This window comes from Panthera pardus, unplaced genomic scaffold (genome assembly GCF_024362965.1).
Source record: "Panthera pardus isolate Hobbes unplaced genomic scaffold, ASM2436296v1 HiC_scaffold_11, whole genome shotgun sequence".
Classification (NCBI taxonomy): domain Eukaryota; kingdom Metazoa; phylum Chordata; class Mammalia; order Carnivora; family Felidae; genus Panthera; species Panthera pardus.
In genome coordinates, this window is record NW_026526666.1 from 48,696,190 (window position 1) to 48,711,681 (window position 15,492).

Sequence of the window (15,492 nt, forward strand, 5' to 3'; positions counted from 1 at the left end):
AATGATTTGATAGTTATCTAGTTGTGTTTGAGGGACGAGGCAAACCTAAGTTCCTCCCACTATACCGCCATCTTAGCTTCTGCCCCTCTTACCTCTCTTCTTTCAGTAAACATGTTAGCAATCTGCTGGATATTCTTCCATACTTTTCCCCATGTTTATTATTACATATAAAAGTGTATGTGAATCTAAACACATAGTTACAAAGGTAATTAAGTTATTTTCTAAAAAATGGGATCATAATACACTTCTGCGTGAGCAGATTCATGATATCATTCAGCAGTACAACGTGGACATTCTTTTATATCTGTTGGGATGGCTTAAATTCATTCTTTTTGAACATGTGTCTTTTGGGGTACCTGGCTGGCTCATTTAGTAGAGCATGTGACTTCTGATCTCAGGGTCATGAGTTCAAGCCTTACGTTGGGTGTAAAGCTTACTTAAAAAGTTAAACAAAATAAAAATGTCTTGTTTCCATTCTTTTTTCTTTCAGTGCTTCATTATGAAAAATTGCATATATTCAGAAAAACAGAAATATGATCACAATGAACATTCAGATACTCTGTACCTAGGTTCAGTGTTTGATAACATTTTGTCAGATTTGCTTTGTCTTTCTCTTAGTGTTATATATATTATTTTTTCTGTTTCGTTTGAAAGTTTCACATAGACATCATGACATTTTACCTCCAAATACCTTAGCATGCATCTCTAAGAATAAGGACGTTCTCTTTCATAACCACAATATTCTTATCACTTAAGAAAATTAATATTATTATAATCTCTAATATCTAATCCATATTTAAATTTTTCCAGTTGTTCCAAAAATGTCCTTTATATGTCCTTTATATTGAGTCAAAACTCAATTAATTGAGGTTTAGTCATTGCGTTTGGTTGTTATATCACATTATTTTAATATAGAAAAGTTTGCCTACTTTTTTTTCTTCCTTTATACCTTACTTTTTGAATTGCATGCCCAGTCAATTTGTAGAATGTCCTTCATCTCAGATTTGCCTGATTATTTTCTCATGATGTGATTTAACTTATTCCTTGTATCTTTCTTCAAATTGAAAATTAGCTATCAAGATTTGATTAGATTCAAGTTAAACATTTCTGGACAAACTACTACATAGGTGACATTTTGAACTCTATATTGAATCACATTAGAAACACAAACCTGGTTGCTTTGTCCTTTAATATGACACTGTTCTTAAAAAATGGCTGTATAACTCTCAACAATAGCCAGATTATGGAAAGAGCCTAAATGTCCATCAACTGATGAATGGATAAAGAAATTGTGGTTTATATACACAATGGAGTACTACGTGACAATGAGAAAGAGTGAAATATGGCCCTTTGTAGCAACATGGATGGAACTGGAGAGTGTGATGCTAAGTGAAATAAGCCATACAGAGAAAGACAGATACCATATGGTTTCACTTTTATGTGGATCCTGAGAAACTTAACAGAAACCCATGGGGGAGGGGAAGGGGGGAAAAAAAAAAAAGAGGTTAGAGTGGGAGAGAGCCAAAGCATAAGAGACTGTTAAAAACTGAGAACAAACTGAGGGTTGATGGGGGTGGGAGGGAGGGGAGGGTGGGTGATGGGTATTGAGGAGGGCACCTTTTGGGATGAGCACTGGGTGTTGTATGGAAACCAATTTAACAATAAATTTCATATATTGAAAAAAAAAAAAAAGATTCCAGACCTCAGTTTCCCCAACTGTAAAACAGGGATAACGATGGTACTTACTTCATAGGGTTAATAAAGATTAATGAATTAATGGAAATAAAGCGCTTAGTAGCTGGCATGCTGTAGGTGTTCAGTAAACACCAGCAACTGTTAGTTGTCTCCTTATGTGAACCAATAAAGCCCAAATGGACAATAAAAAAAAAAAATGGCTGTATATTACTCTAGTGGTGTAGATGCATCCTATGAATCAGTCATTCTCACATGATGGATATTCACTTAGTTTCCAGTGTATTTTCCATTATAAACTGCTAAAATAAACATTCTTATCCATGTATTCTTATACACTGCTACAGATGCTCCTAAATACCTCTGTGAAATTTCTATTTTACTTTATCTTAATAAAATTTAGTATAGTTATTCCTAGTGCTGTGTGCTAATATAGTTATTCCTTCTATGACTAGGAATCACATTCTTCTTCCACCTCAGTTAACCTACATCACACTATCATAACACTCATTTCCTTCAGAGCACTTACCATTAACTGATATATATATATATATATTTCTTAATAGTTTACTTATTTTCTTCTAACAAAGGATGTAAGCGGTCTCTCACTTTTTAAAATTTATTTATTTATTTTGAGAGAGACAGAGTACTAGCAGGAGAGGGGCAGAGAGAGAGAAGGAGAATTTCAAGCAGGTACCACTCTGCCAACACAGAGCCCAACGCAAAGCTCGAATTCACAAAACCATGAGATCATGACACAAGCCAAAATTGAGTTGAACGCTCAACTGACTAAACCACCCAGGCACCCCAAGGTGTAAGCTTTCTGATAGCAAATCCTTATCTTTTTTCTCACTGCTTATATCCAGGACTTAGTGCTTAGAAATGGCATATAACGGGGACTTAGTTAATATTTGCTGAATGATGGATTGAATGAATGAATCGTTCATTTAGGAAATTTAGAATGGATAGCCATCCTAAATTTCCCATGAGCCTTAGTTTTGAATTTTTTGCCTGTTAATGTACTTCTTATTTCTACTTTTTAAGAAGAATATCCTCAACCTATAGAAAGGATTATACCTTAGACTTACTTTGACTACTGGAAGGACTGTCCAGGGGTACCTGGGTGGCTCAGTTGGTTAAATGTCAGACTTCAGCTCAGGTCATGATCTCAGGGTTCGTGAGTTCGAGTCCCAGGTCAGGCTTTGCACTGATAGTGTGGAACCTGCTTCAGATTCTCTGTCTCTTTCTCTCAAAAATATATAAACATTAAAAAAAAAAAAAAAAGACTGTCCAGATTTGTTCTTGTAATCATAAACAGATGTTTTCCTCTTTTGGGTTTTATTCTTGAAGTAAAAGAATCGTAACATTTGAAAACAAGTGTTTATGGAAACATTACTGGTCCTTTTTGAAAGCACATTTTTTTCTGAAATAAATTAGGAAGTTTCCATTTGACATTCCATACATACACGTCCTCTTTTGATCTTGATTAATAGATAATTTGATTTAAATTACTTTTGGGGATCTTGTTATCTTTAGGCTATGAAAATATTTTTAGAATATTCTTGGGAACAATTATTAAGGAACATAATACTTCCTTGTAGAGAGATCCAATTTATTTTTAAGTAATAGCATGGAGACTCCTTGAATCTGAGATCTAAGGTTTTGAAATAATCTTGTTTAGATATTTTGGGCTTTTAAAAATTATTTTTCTCCATAATACAGTGTTTATTTTATAGATCTATTTATGCTAAAATTTGTTTGTTTCTTTCTTTGAGAGAGAGACAGAGACAGAGCGTGAGTGGGAGGGGCAGAGAGAGAGGGAGACACAGAATCCCAAGTAGGCTTCAGGCTCTGAGCTGTCAGTACAGAGTCCAATGTGGGGCTTGAACTCACAAACCATGAGATCATGACCTGAGCCGAAGTTGTATGCCCAACCAACTGAGCCACCCACGCGCCCCTTAAATTTGTTTCTTAAATTCCTAAATGATTTTTATATTTAGAGATTCTAAAAATTGCATGATTTTTGATATTATTACCACTTTATGTTTCAGAATGTGCTCATTTACTTTTGGCTCATAATGCTCCAGTAAAGGTGAAAAATGCTCAGGGATGGAGCCCGCTGGCGGAAGCCATCAGCTATGGAGATAGACAGATGAGTAAGCAACATAAATTATGTTGTTGATATATATGCTAAAAATATGAAGTGATTTCATTTGACATAATTTTCATTTAGGGTAACTTTCCATAGTATGAAAGGTTTGTAGTTATTTGTAAACTTGTATGTGAATTGTTCATGACTTAGGAACTTGAATATTGGGTAGTACACAAAAAGAATTGAGGAATCGTGTTTAAAAGTATGTTATTATTTTTTCTTCTTTTACAGTATTCTGCTCTTGATATTTTTCCATTGTTTTACTTATTCAGTATGAAGTATTTTTAAAAACACTGAGACCCAACTGTCCTTTTTGGCAACTATGTTATATGGGAACATTAATTGGAACTGAAAATAATCACAGTGTGTTATAACAGTTATCTTTTTGCTTTAATCGCTGGGTATAGGCTGTGCTGAAAGTGAGAAGCAAATCTCTTTGTTTTAGTCTTTGAGAATTAAAAAAAAGTCACGTATTTTCTCACAGTATACGGAGTGTTCAGTTACTCTACCTCCCCTATTCCTAAGTTTTCTTTTTTCAACTTATACAGGTCTTATTTATGTCAAGCACATCTCAATAGTTGAAAATTCTATAAAATTTCAATCTGGATGAATAAGAATATTATTTTTCTGGTAATATCTTTTTATAATTTGAGGCTGAAAATAATTAAATCTAGCCTTGTGGAAGGAACGGTAAAAAAAATTGGGCAGTTTATTAAAAGAAGTGTATAACATTGAACACTCTCAGAATGTTATCATGGATTTAGTTCTATTTGATGCTACATTTTGGGCTCTTATGCTTTAGCTTTTATGTAATCCACATAGTACATGTTTGTGGACTTTCTGAACACTTTGAGCAACTTTTAATGGTGAAGTTACATTTGGGCTTAAGATTTAATGAGATAGAATAGTGATGATTTAACAATTATATAGTATATATATTTTTTGTTATTTATTGTCCTTTCTGGACAAACATCAAGAAACCCTTATGAAAGTAAGAAACCATACTAATTCTAGAATTATGTCAGGGAAAAGATGAAAATATACAGATCTAATAAACTAAGAATAAAGTCAAAGTTGCAGCAACCAGTCTGAAGAAACTTTCTCTGATGTTTCTAAGCCATTAGCAGAATGGAGAGGAAACCAGATAGATTCCTGGGCTTCTGACTTACACTGAGACTTTTGTGGCTTTCACATAACTTTTTTGTTTTGCACTTGATCTTAGCCAAAAGGCTGAGAAGTGATAACTTTTTTTTAATGTTTGTATTTATTTATTTTGAGAGAGAGAGAGCAAGTGAACATGTGAGTGAGCGGGGGAGGGGCCAAAGAGGGAGAGGAGAGAGAGGATCCTAAGCAGACTCCGTGCTGTCACCATAGAGCCCATTGAAGGGCTTCATCTCATGAACCGTGAGGTCATGACCTGAACTGAAATCAAGCCACTCAGGCATCCCAATAACTTTTATTTAGAGTCAGTGAATTTTTACTGAGTCCTTACTATAAAGCATGTATATAGAGTAAGATGTAGAGAATGAAAACATGGTCTCTGCTCTTGAGGAATTATAGACTATTGGGTAGCCCAAGAAATAGTTTTCCTGGAAAATCAGTTACTGGATTTTAATTTAAAAGATTGAGCCCCATAGTAGTTGAGGTTTGCTTTTAAAGTGATTTTCTTCTATAGAGTGATGGCTTGGATACACATTCTGAATAGTATTCCATTGTCAATCATTGAATCATTACATATCCATAATTCTTCAGTGGTTTTAAAAAATCATTTCCCATCACATGAAATGGAAATATTTAACTGCTAACTTAAAGGATAATAAAGCTAACAACTCTTATGCTACTCTTAAGTATTTAGAAATATTAATATGTAACTCTTAAGTACTTAGAAATATTAATATAAAAATATGAATATGTTTATAATGGTGTTAAATTGGTCTTTGAGATTGTTTTAAGTATTATGATTTAAGTTTTTGATAGCTTGTGTTACATTAAAACATTCTGGGCATAGAAAGTTACATTATTTGAAAAATCAGAGATAATCTAATATTATAAATTATTACTGAAATATCTAATTAGCAAAATATAATCTAATATTATACATTATTAGAAAAAACTGTGACCTGTTTCTTTTTTGGTCTGATTTCTGCTAAAGTTTTTGTGCTATAGAACAGTGAGATAATGCTAAACTATTCATCTAAGACTTTTTAGAATTATTTCACTTGAGGGGCACCTAGCTGGCTTAGTCAGAAGAGCATGCAACTCTTGATCTCAGGGTCATGAGTTCAAACCCCATGTTGGGTGTAGTGATTACTAAAAAAAAAAAAAAAAAAAAAAAAAAAAAAATTTAAAAAAGGAATTATTTTATTTTAAAATTAATTTAGGATTATGTTGCTTTCCTGCTTTATGCTGGTTGCATGGTGAACAGTGATCAGTGCAGGCCAGTATTACAGATCAGTCTGGGATTTAATTAATTTGATGTTAGATTTGTTGAGTTTGAGTTATCTGTGGTATATCTAGGTAGAACTAAGAAATGGGAAATAATTATTCTGGAGCATAGAAAGCAGTAGAGGGCAGAAAGATCCAGATTTAGGTGTACTGAATACTTAAAAAATACTTTATATGGGAAAAGAAGGAAAGAGAAAGATAAGTTGTAGTTTATTGGAGTTCTTCATTGGAGTCTTTGTGTGAATTCTAATACCATTTAAATCCTCTGAAACTAATTTTATCTTTATTATCAGTCATCACTAATGAGATTCTTCTAATATGGGAGTACACATAATGATTCCCCCCGAAAGATTGGTCATTTTTTATAATTGCATTTTGAATGTATGTTTCTAAGAAGGTTTGAATTGATATTTTATTTTGTTTTATTTTATTTTTTAAAATTTATTTATTTATTTTGAGAGAGAGAGAGAGGAAGAGAGAATCCTAAGCAGGCAGCATGCTGCTAGAGTACAGCCCGAATCAGGGCTCGAAACCATGAATCTTGAGATCGTGACCTGAGCCGAAATGAAGAGTCAGATGTTTAACCAACTGAGCCACACAGGCGCCACCACAGTGTTATTTTTTAGTGTGAAGTTTCATAGAACAAGAATCTCTTTGTCACTATCTTTTTGATAATGTTTGGGCATTTTAATCTAATTATTATTTAGTGCATGCCTTTAGTCAGTTCAGTATATTTACCTGGTGAAAAATATGTGGCTTCTGCTTTTCATTAAGCTATCTTTTCTATCTACAAATTGAATTCTTTCCATTTTTTACATTCACAGAGGTTTGTTTGAATTTGAAGGCAAATTGCCTTCCTTGAAGGCAAGGAAGATTAAAGTATATGAGCTTAGTATTAAAGTATTAAAGTATTTGAGTGGAGAAGAATTATAAAAAGAATTCTACTAGGGGTGTTTGGGTGGCTCAGTCGGTTAGGCATCAGACTCTTGATTTCGGCTCAGGTCATGATCTCTTGGTTGGTGAGATCCTGCCCCATGGGGGACTCTGCGCTGACAGCAGTGAGCCTGGCATGGGACTCCAACTCAGGAATTAGAAATCATGACCTGAGCCAAAGTTGGATGCTCAACTGGCTGAGTCACCTAGCCACCGCTAGCATCTAAGAGCTTTAAAAAAGAGAATTACTTTCTTCTGTGATCACCATTTCATTTAAAAAAGACATTTTGAAACAAAAAATGGTATAAAGAATAGTCCTTAAATTGAAAAAAAAGTATATAACTTATAAATAAAGAAGAAACACCAACCTGATTCCAAGTCTTTTTCATTTTGCTGCACATCACTGGAAAGTTGAGAGTTTGGCACTGAAATGTAGACTTGTATTTGGAAACTACTAACCTAGGTCACAGAGCTAGTGTATAACTGAGATGAGGTCCTGTGTTCCTTGGCTTCTAGGTCCCAGCCTCTTCTCTTGTTCCAAAAGACCTTGAGTAATTGAAATGTGCTCTTTGATTTTTGGCTTTTTGAATACAGTGGGGTTCTGGTTAGACCTGTGGTTAAAAGTAAGAATAGATTACACTAATTTTCAGATTCTTCTCTGGGCTTTTCCTAATTTGGCCAGTGTGGACAGAACAAATCTCGTCCAAGCTTTCACTGCTGTCTTCTTTCCTTTTACTTAAAAAAAAAAAAAAAAAAAAAAAAAAAAAAAAAATTTTTCAATGTTTATTTTTGAGAGAGAGAGAGAGAGAGAGCAACCGAGTGCTGGGGAGGGGCAGAGAGAGGGAGACACAGAATCTGAAGTAGGCTCCAAGCTCTGAGCTGTCAGCTCAGAACCTGATGTGGGGCTTGAACCCACGATCTCTGAAATCCTGACCTGAGCCGAAGTTGGATGCTTAAGCGACTGAGCCACCCTTTTTACTTTTTTTTTTTTAAACTTTTGCTTCTGTATTCCACATAAAGGTTTAAGTAGCTTATAAGAATACATACTATAAAATAGTAAAAACTAACATTTTTTAATGTATATGAATGTATACATGTACATATACATATGTATATACATAATGTATGAAAATATGTCAGGACTAGGAGGAAATCAGCATGTAGTGATATATACATTTTTTTTCCTCAGTGCATATTTTCCATCTTCTCATCTTTTGTAAGGTTTATTTCATTTAAGTATAATATTTTCCCTTATTTCAATACATGTTAGGGGTTGATTGGTTTTTGCAAGTCAGTTTTAGACCTTCATTCTAGTAGCTAAAAATTATATTTACTTAATTACAGGCATAGTAGTAACCAATTTATATTGAGCCTTTATATAAATTCCACAGAGATTTTATTTTATTTTTAATTAACAAGTGAAAAAAAAAAACGAAAATTATGGAAAATTAAGTAACTTGTTCACATTTACATATAGCTAATAAGTAGTGAAGCTGGAGTTGCACTTCAGCATTGTAGCTAAATCTCAATCTGAACTATTAAGAAAATACTATGGAGGGCTTCAGGTTTTATTAGATTCGGAAACGCTTTTCACAGATAAAATAGGATCCATTTTTATATTTTTTTCTGTTATGTGGGGATGTGTGAGAGTACAGTCTCTAGTGAGAAAAGAACAGATACACCCAGTAACAATTACAAATAATTACATTTTTATATAAGTGATATCCAATGGGATCTTTGAGATCTTCTTTTAGATCAGTGTTATAATAGGACATTGTATCATCTGACTGAGATTGATAAATCTTGGCTCACTCATGTAAATCCTTACTGATAATTAAAAACTAGGAAAACTAGTGTGAATATAAGTTCATGTTGAGGTGTCTCTTCTCAATTTTCCTTGGGGTTCATAACAGTTTTATTAAACTTATTAACATAGTATTTATATCTATATATATCTTTGTATAATAAATAAGTGATGTTTTCTAGCATGATAAATTTTTTTTTTATAAGTCTTTTTAATTGGGCTATAATTAACAGTCTAGCATGGTGAAAGTTATTTTAAATTGAAACTTTTTAAATTTTAGTTACAGCTCTTTTAAGGAAGCTTAAGCAGCAATCCAGGGAAAGTGTTGAAGAAAAACGACCTCGATTATTAAAAGCCCTGAAAGAGGTAGGCTATATCTCTTTGCTGATCTTGTACCTAAAGAGTAATTGTAAGTGTACTTTAAGGCATTTTTAAAAATGCAGTCTAATGCTTACTGATTATTAAGAGTTAAGAAATGGTTTGTCAAAATCCTGTTTGAATTAAGCAATAATGATAAAACAAAATACTCTGATTATAAGGTGTAAATTTAATTTTAGGGAAGTACCATTTACTTTGAACTAGGAAGGTAGATAAAGAATTACTGTTTTCAGCAAATTAGATAAGATATCTAAGAATAAGGGGGTAAGCCATAATTAATGGCAATAAAAGATTCCCTAAGAGCTGAAGCCACTACCTGCTAGCGGGAACAGCATCTTCTTTATCTAACAAAACTCTTATTATCTTCACGATGGTAGGAGCTGGGTGTGTTGGCTCAAAAAAGGAAGAGAGCTTTGTTTTCTCTTATTCTCTTACACTGTAGTTTTGATGTCTGAAATAACTGTGGGAGAAAGATAGACCTATTATGATAACTGTTTCCTCTTAAGTATGCCTTTTTTTTTTTTAATCTCAAGCGATAGATTTTTTTTGGGAATATTTGATCACAGTAGTTTCCTTAACAGTTATAGGCTTTGCTTTTTAACTTCTACTTTGTAAAATTCAGACTTTTACTATACATCTCATAAGATGACATATTATTTCAGATTTAGTAAACTTGTGTTACCATTTTATAGAAAAAAGTTTCTATTTCAGTGTGTCATTTTCGTAATCCATTATGAGGCTGCACAAATAGTCATTTTGGAAGTTGTATTTTTTAACACATCTAAAGTTATGAGCTATTTTTACAACGATAGTTACTGTTATTTTGGCTATGCTGGGAAAATTGACTGTTTATTGATGCAAATTTAAATGCCTGTCAGTTTCAGATATTCCTGTGTGGTTAAAATGGTCTTGTAAAATCCATAGTTGGTGCATATTTTCCTTTGTAGTTAAGTATAATAATATGTGCTATTGTAATGTTTTAAGTAATTTAATCATATGTTTTTGTTCTTTAACTGCAAACTTTTAAACTACTTTCTATTTCTGTCTATAGATCTTTAATGATGGTAGATTTTTTTTTTTAAGTAAAATATTCAGTAAATAGAAGGACTGCTTATTAAGGTGCATTCAGTAATTATTTGTATTTTGTTTCTCAGCTAGGTGACTTTTATCTGGAACTTCACTGGGATTTTCAAAGCTGGGGTAAGAGTGTACTATGTTTTACTATAAAATATGTGCACTTGCAAAAATGCAAGTGCAAAAATAGCTACTATATGGAAATGTTAACACAACAAATTTGTTACTGGCCCTAAGGAAAATTAAATATTTCTCATCACATTGAATGTAATAGTTATAAACCCCTGTAGTAATAGTTATCCGAACTTGATTAGTAACTTTTAAGATTCTTATTTTTAAGATTGAAAATTATCTTTTTTTTAGCCAAATGAAATTAAATATTATATTAATTAAGTATAAGCAATTCTCAAGGAGAAGAGAGTAATAATTATGGGATTATTAGATTACTGAATTTAAGGAAGTTTGAAATATAGTACTCAGATCCTGAATGAGAAGAATTTGGTTAACATTATTTGATTTTGTATATGTTGTCAACTTTCAATAATTTTTACCATTTTTATTGTGTACTTTATAGCTACTCTGTTAACATATTTTTTGGTTGTGCACTGTTTCAATTTTTCAATTATTTATAAAACCTTAATCCCTAGATATTTTGCAGTCATTTAATGGTTTATCTTGGCAAGGTAAGTTTCTCTCCTCCCCATTTTAAACCTGAGTCCAGGGGCGCCTGGGTGGCGCAGTCGGTTAAGCGTCCGACTTCAGCCAGGTCACGATCTCGCGGTCTGTGAGTTCGAGCCCCGCGTCAGGCTCTGGGCTGATGGCTTGGAGCCTGGAGCTTGTTTCCGATTCTGTGTCTCCCTCTCTCTCTGCCCCTCCCCCGTTCATGCTCTGTCTCTCTCTGTCCCAAAAATAAATAAAAAAAAAAAAAAAAAAAAAAAAAAAAAAACCTGAGTCCATTTAGGGAGAAAACCTTCATGTCTAAATAGGAAGTTTTATCCTAGTGACCTTTACTAATTAAACAACTACTAAAGCAACTAAATTTAGGTTTTTTTTCTTGAAGATTTAAAACCAATGTAATCTGTATATAGATTTGAATATAATGAGCTTACCTGTGTTTTTTTTAAGCATCTGCATTAATTTTTGTGATATAAAGATATTTGAATGCTCAGTGATAATTATAAAACTAATCAGATTTGACAACTATAAAAATCACTGTTAATGTTTCACGAGAATGCTTTCACATCCTTTTCAAAGTTTACACAGCATATGTGTGAATACATATATATGTGTGTATATATCCTCAGAATTAGTTTTTTTTTTTTTTTTATGGGATCATGCCATTATATCATTATGCAATTTGTCATTTTTACTTAATGTATCATTAGGCATTAATTCCATATTAGTTCATGACGAAGTACTTCAACCGTTGCATAATAATGTATATAGAATGAATGATTAAAGTTTTCCTAGTGTGTTTATTCTCTAAATGTAAAGTTTTGATTTGTGAAATAATCAGTTCTTTCCAACATTGTTACAACTCTAGCAAATCAGGTTAGTTTGGGCTCTATCAAAACCAACACATGATTTTGTTACTTTGTAGGCCTACCTTGCCTTTATGCTTTATATATCATTCAGAAGCCCAGGTGTCTTAGAACACTGAGGGAAAAACGTTTGTAGTGGCTTTGTATAATAAAAGAACTCCAAGTTAGATTGGTTTAAAGCCTGATTACTGGGGCGCCTGGGTGGCGCAGTCGGTTAAGCGTCCGACTTCAGCCAGGTCACGATCTCGCGGTCCGTGAGTTCGAGCCCCGCGTCAGGCTCTGGGCTGATGGCTCGGAGCCTGGAGCCTGTTTCCGATTCTGTGTCTCCCTCTCTCTCTGCCCCTCCCCCGTTCATGCTCTGTCTCTCTCTGTCCCAAAAATAAATAAAAAATGTTGAAAAAAAAAAATTAAAAAAAAAAAAAAAAAAAAAGCCTGATTACTGTTTTTTTAGCCAGTTTTTTTTTTCTTTTTTTTTAACATCTTTAGAAACCCTAGTCCTGCTTGGTGAGCTTATATTCAAGGTTGTCCCTTGAGTATATTGGCTTTTTAACTGATTCTCTTAGAAACTGTTAGTGGTGTAAATTTAAAATAGTCAATTTATCTTGCTGAGCAAATGTTTTAAAATATTTTAATACTTTTTTTAAGTTTATATATTTATTTTGAGAGAGACAGTGCAAGCAGGGGAGGAGTAAAGGGAGAGAATCCCAAGCAGGCTCTGTGCAGAGCCCGACATGGGGCTCAAACTCATGAAACTGTGAGATCATGCCCTGAGCAGAAATCAAGAATCAGACACTTAACCAACTGAGCCACCCAGGCACCCCTGTTTTAAAATATTTTAAAAGTAACATTTCAGTTATATGAAGCAATGGAAATGGATGTAATCACTGCTGAAATTGTGCAAATATCTGTAGTTATAAATATATTTATAAATGTTGCGTAATCAAATTCATGATGTAACCATTGAGGTATTTGTTAAAAGTACTGCTTCTTTGAGGATTGATAGAAAAAAGTCAGCACATCTGTTTCATTGTTGATAAAAGATTTTACTGCTTTCATGTCAAAACTATTAGCACCTAATGGTTAGATGGCATGTATAATTCTAAAAACTAAACTCATTGGCTACATTTAATTTAGACACTTGGGATTAAAAAACTCTGAATAATCCCTATTGTTAGATTTGATTAGTAAGCTTTTTTCTAGAGTTTAGGCATGATTCTTTCCATTGTCAAAACTCCTAATATCAAGGTGTGTGGCTGGCTTGATTGGTAGAGCATGTGACTCTTAATTTCAGGGTTGTGAGTTCAAGCCCCACACTGGGCGTGGAGCCTACTTAAAAAAAAAAAAAAAAAATGAAGAAGGGAGAAGTTATAAATTCCCCTTTCAAACATAAAATGCTAAATAAACATGACAGTTTTTTTTTTTTAAACCCTAATACTAAAAAAAAAAAAAAAAAAAAAAGGCAGCCCAGAAATAAGAGGAAGTTAAGAAATATTGAGCTCCAGGATTAGGTTTAATTTAGAGGTAGTGGAGCATGCACACGCTTTCTCATACTGTTGTTTTTAGTGTTTGGCTGAAAATAGCCTCAGACTTGGTTAACAGCAAATCTGAAGGCAACTAAACTATTCCACCTTAGGTTTTTTATTTATTTTTTATTTATTTATTTTTTTTCATTTAGGCTGTAGTACTTTCACATTATTTTGTTGTTTTTTTTTTCTTTTTATTTATTTATTTATTTATTTATTTATTTATTTATTAATATATGAAATTTACTGTCAAATTGGTTTCCAACCACCTTAGGTTTTTAGATATAGAAAACCTTTAAATTGGAATCAGAAGTCATGGGTCCTATTTGATGTGGCAAATCACATGTCTTTCATGGGCCTCAGTTTCTTTATTTTATTTTAAGTTTATTTATCTATTTTGAGAGAGAGATTGAGAGAGAGCACGCGCACGCTCACAAGCTTGAGTGGGGAAGGGGCAGAGAGAGAATCCTAAGCAGGCTCCATGCTATTGGGCAAGGAGCCTGATACAGGGGTTGATCTCACAACTGTGAGATCATGACCTGAGCTGAAACCGAGTCATGCTTCATTGACTGAGCCACTCAGGGACCCCTTCAGTTTCTTCATTTTTACATGGGAATAATAACTGCCCCAGATATTACAAATTTTGTTTATGTGTGGATGAAATGAAATTATTTTTTGAAGGAAGTCCTTTATATACTGTAAAAGCGTTAAGTAATTTATAGTATCATAATCATGACTTCAAGTTTAGCATCACGTATATAGCACATTTCAACAGAAAAACTAGTAGTTTTTAAAGTTTCTTTATCTCATAATCTACAAAATATCCATTTTTGAGACTGTTATTTGTATATTATAAATGGAAAACTTTAGGTTTAGAAACTTTTCTTAAGACCAAGGAGTAAATGACAGCAAAACCAAAATTAAAATATACAGACTGTTCATTGTTAAGTTCAGTGATTTATGCTACTTTTGGAGTGCTGTGTTAAACTCTCAGACTATGCTGTGATAATTTAAGATATAGAGAACTTGATTGTTCAGTTTACATGAGGGAGGAAAAGTCATCGTAGAATTGGAAAATGCAAATTGCTCTATTGCTCTCCTGCTATTTAATGAAATTGTATTTATAGGAGTAGATAGGATCCAGGTCCATCAGGTTACCATTCCTGATGGTTTAGTTGCCATAGGGCACTGTTTTCTCATCTATAATAATGTTCCTACAATATGTACCCCAAAGTGGCATTGTATTGACTCTGCTACTTGTGTGTGTTGGTGGGTGGATGAGTGGGCAGAATGGTGAACTACACAGCAATTACAATTGAATAGTAGATATTTGAAGTTGCTCAAAATTGCCTTATATGCTATTTTAAATGGAAAAAGCGATTTTAAAGGAAAATTGTTACAATTTTAGTGAATTAGTAGAATATTTACGTTACTCTTTTTCTAATTAAGAAATTTGTAGTGTCTCAGAACTTCAGGTAGTTATTTTTTATCTTTTCTTTTTAAAAATACAGTGCCTTTACTTTCCCGAATTCTGCCTTCTGATGCATGTAAGATATACAAACAAGGTATCAATATCAGGTAAGGTGATTTGATTTTTTTCTGAGTAACAGAAAATTGAGATTTATAGGAAGCTTTTCTTTCTGTAGTAATAGGTTACATTTGAATGTAGTATTTTATAACTTAAACATGCTGTTATATATTTACACTATTTTATCTTATTTGAGACATCCTACAGATAAGGAACCAAAGACATAAAATCTTGACTAAAACAAAGGTATTAATTCTAATTCAACTACAGACTATCTAGCAAGGAAACAGTGAAGATCATGGTATAATACTGAGAAGATTTAAGGTGGTTATCTTTCTGATCCTTTTTTTAAAGAATAAGTGACCCATAAGGAAGACACAACTCTTGTCCTTTTTTTTCCAACCCTCTCATACCCTTCCCTC

The 15,492-nt window shown here is 33.1% G+C and overlaps 1 protein-coding gene across 1 annotated transcript in view; it reads left to right on the forward strand.

Annotated features, from left to right (window-relative positions):
• ANKRD13C (ankyrin repeat domain 13C) overlaps nucleotides 1-15,492 on the forward strand; it is a 91,451-nt gene that overhangs the window by 37,358 nt on the left and 38,601 nt on the right. Inside the window, exons 3-6 of the mRNA XM_019448909.2 lie at nucleotides 3,744-3,848; nucleotides 9,307-9,392; nucleotides 10,559-10,604; nucleotides 15,054-15,120. Coding sequence (XP_019304454.2) covers nucleotides 3,744-3,848; nucleotides 9,307-9,392; nucleotides 10,559-10,604; nucleotides 15,054-15,120 — 304 coding nt within the window. The remainder of the gene's footprint in view (nucleotides 1-3,743; nucleotides 3,849-9,306; nucleotides 9,393-10,558; nucleotides 10,605-15,053; nucleotides 15,121-15,492) is intronic.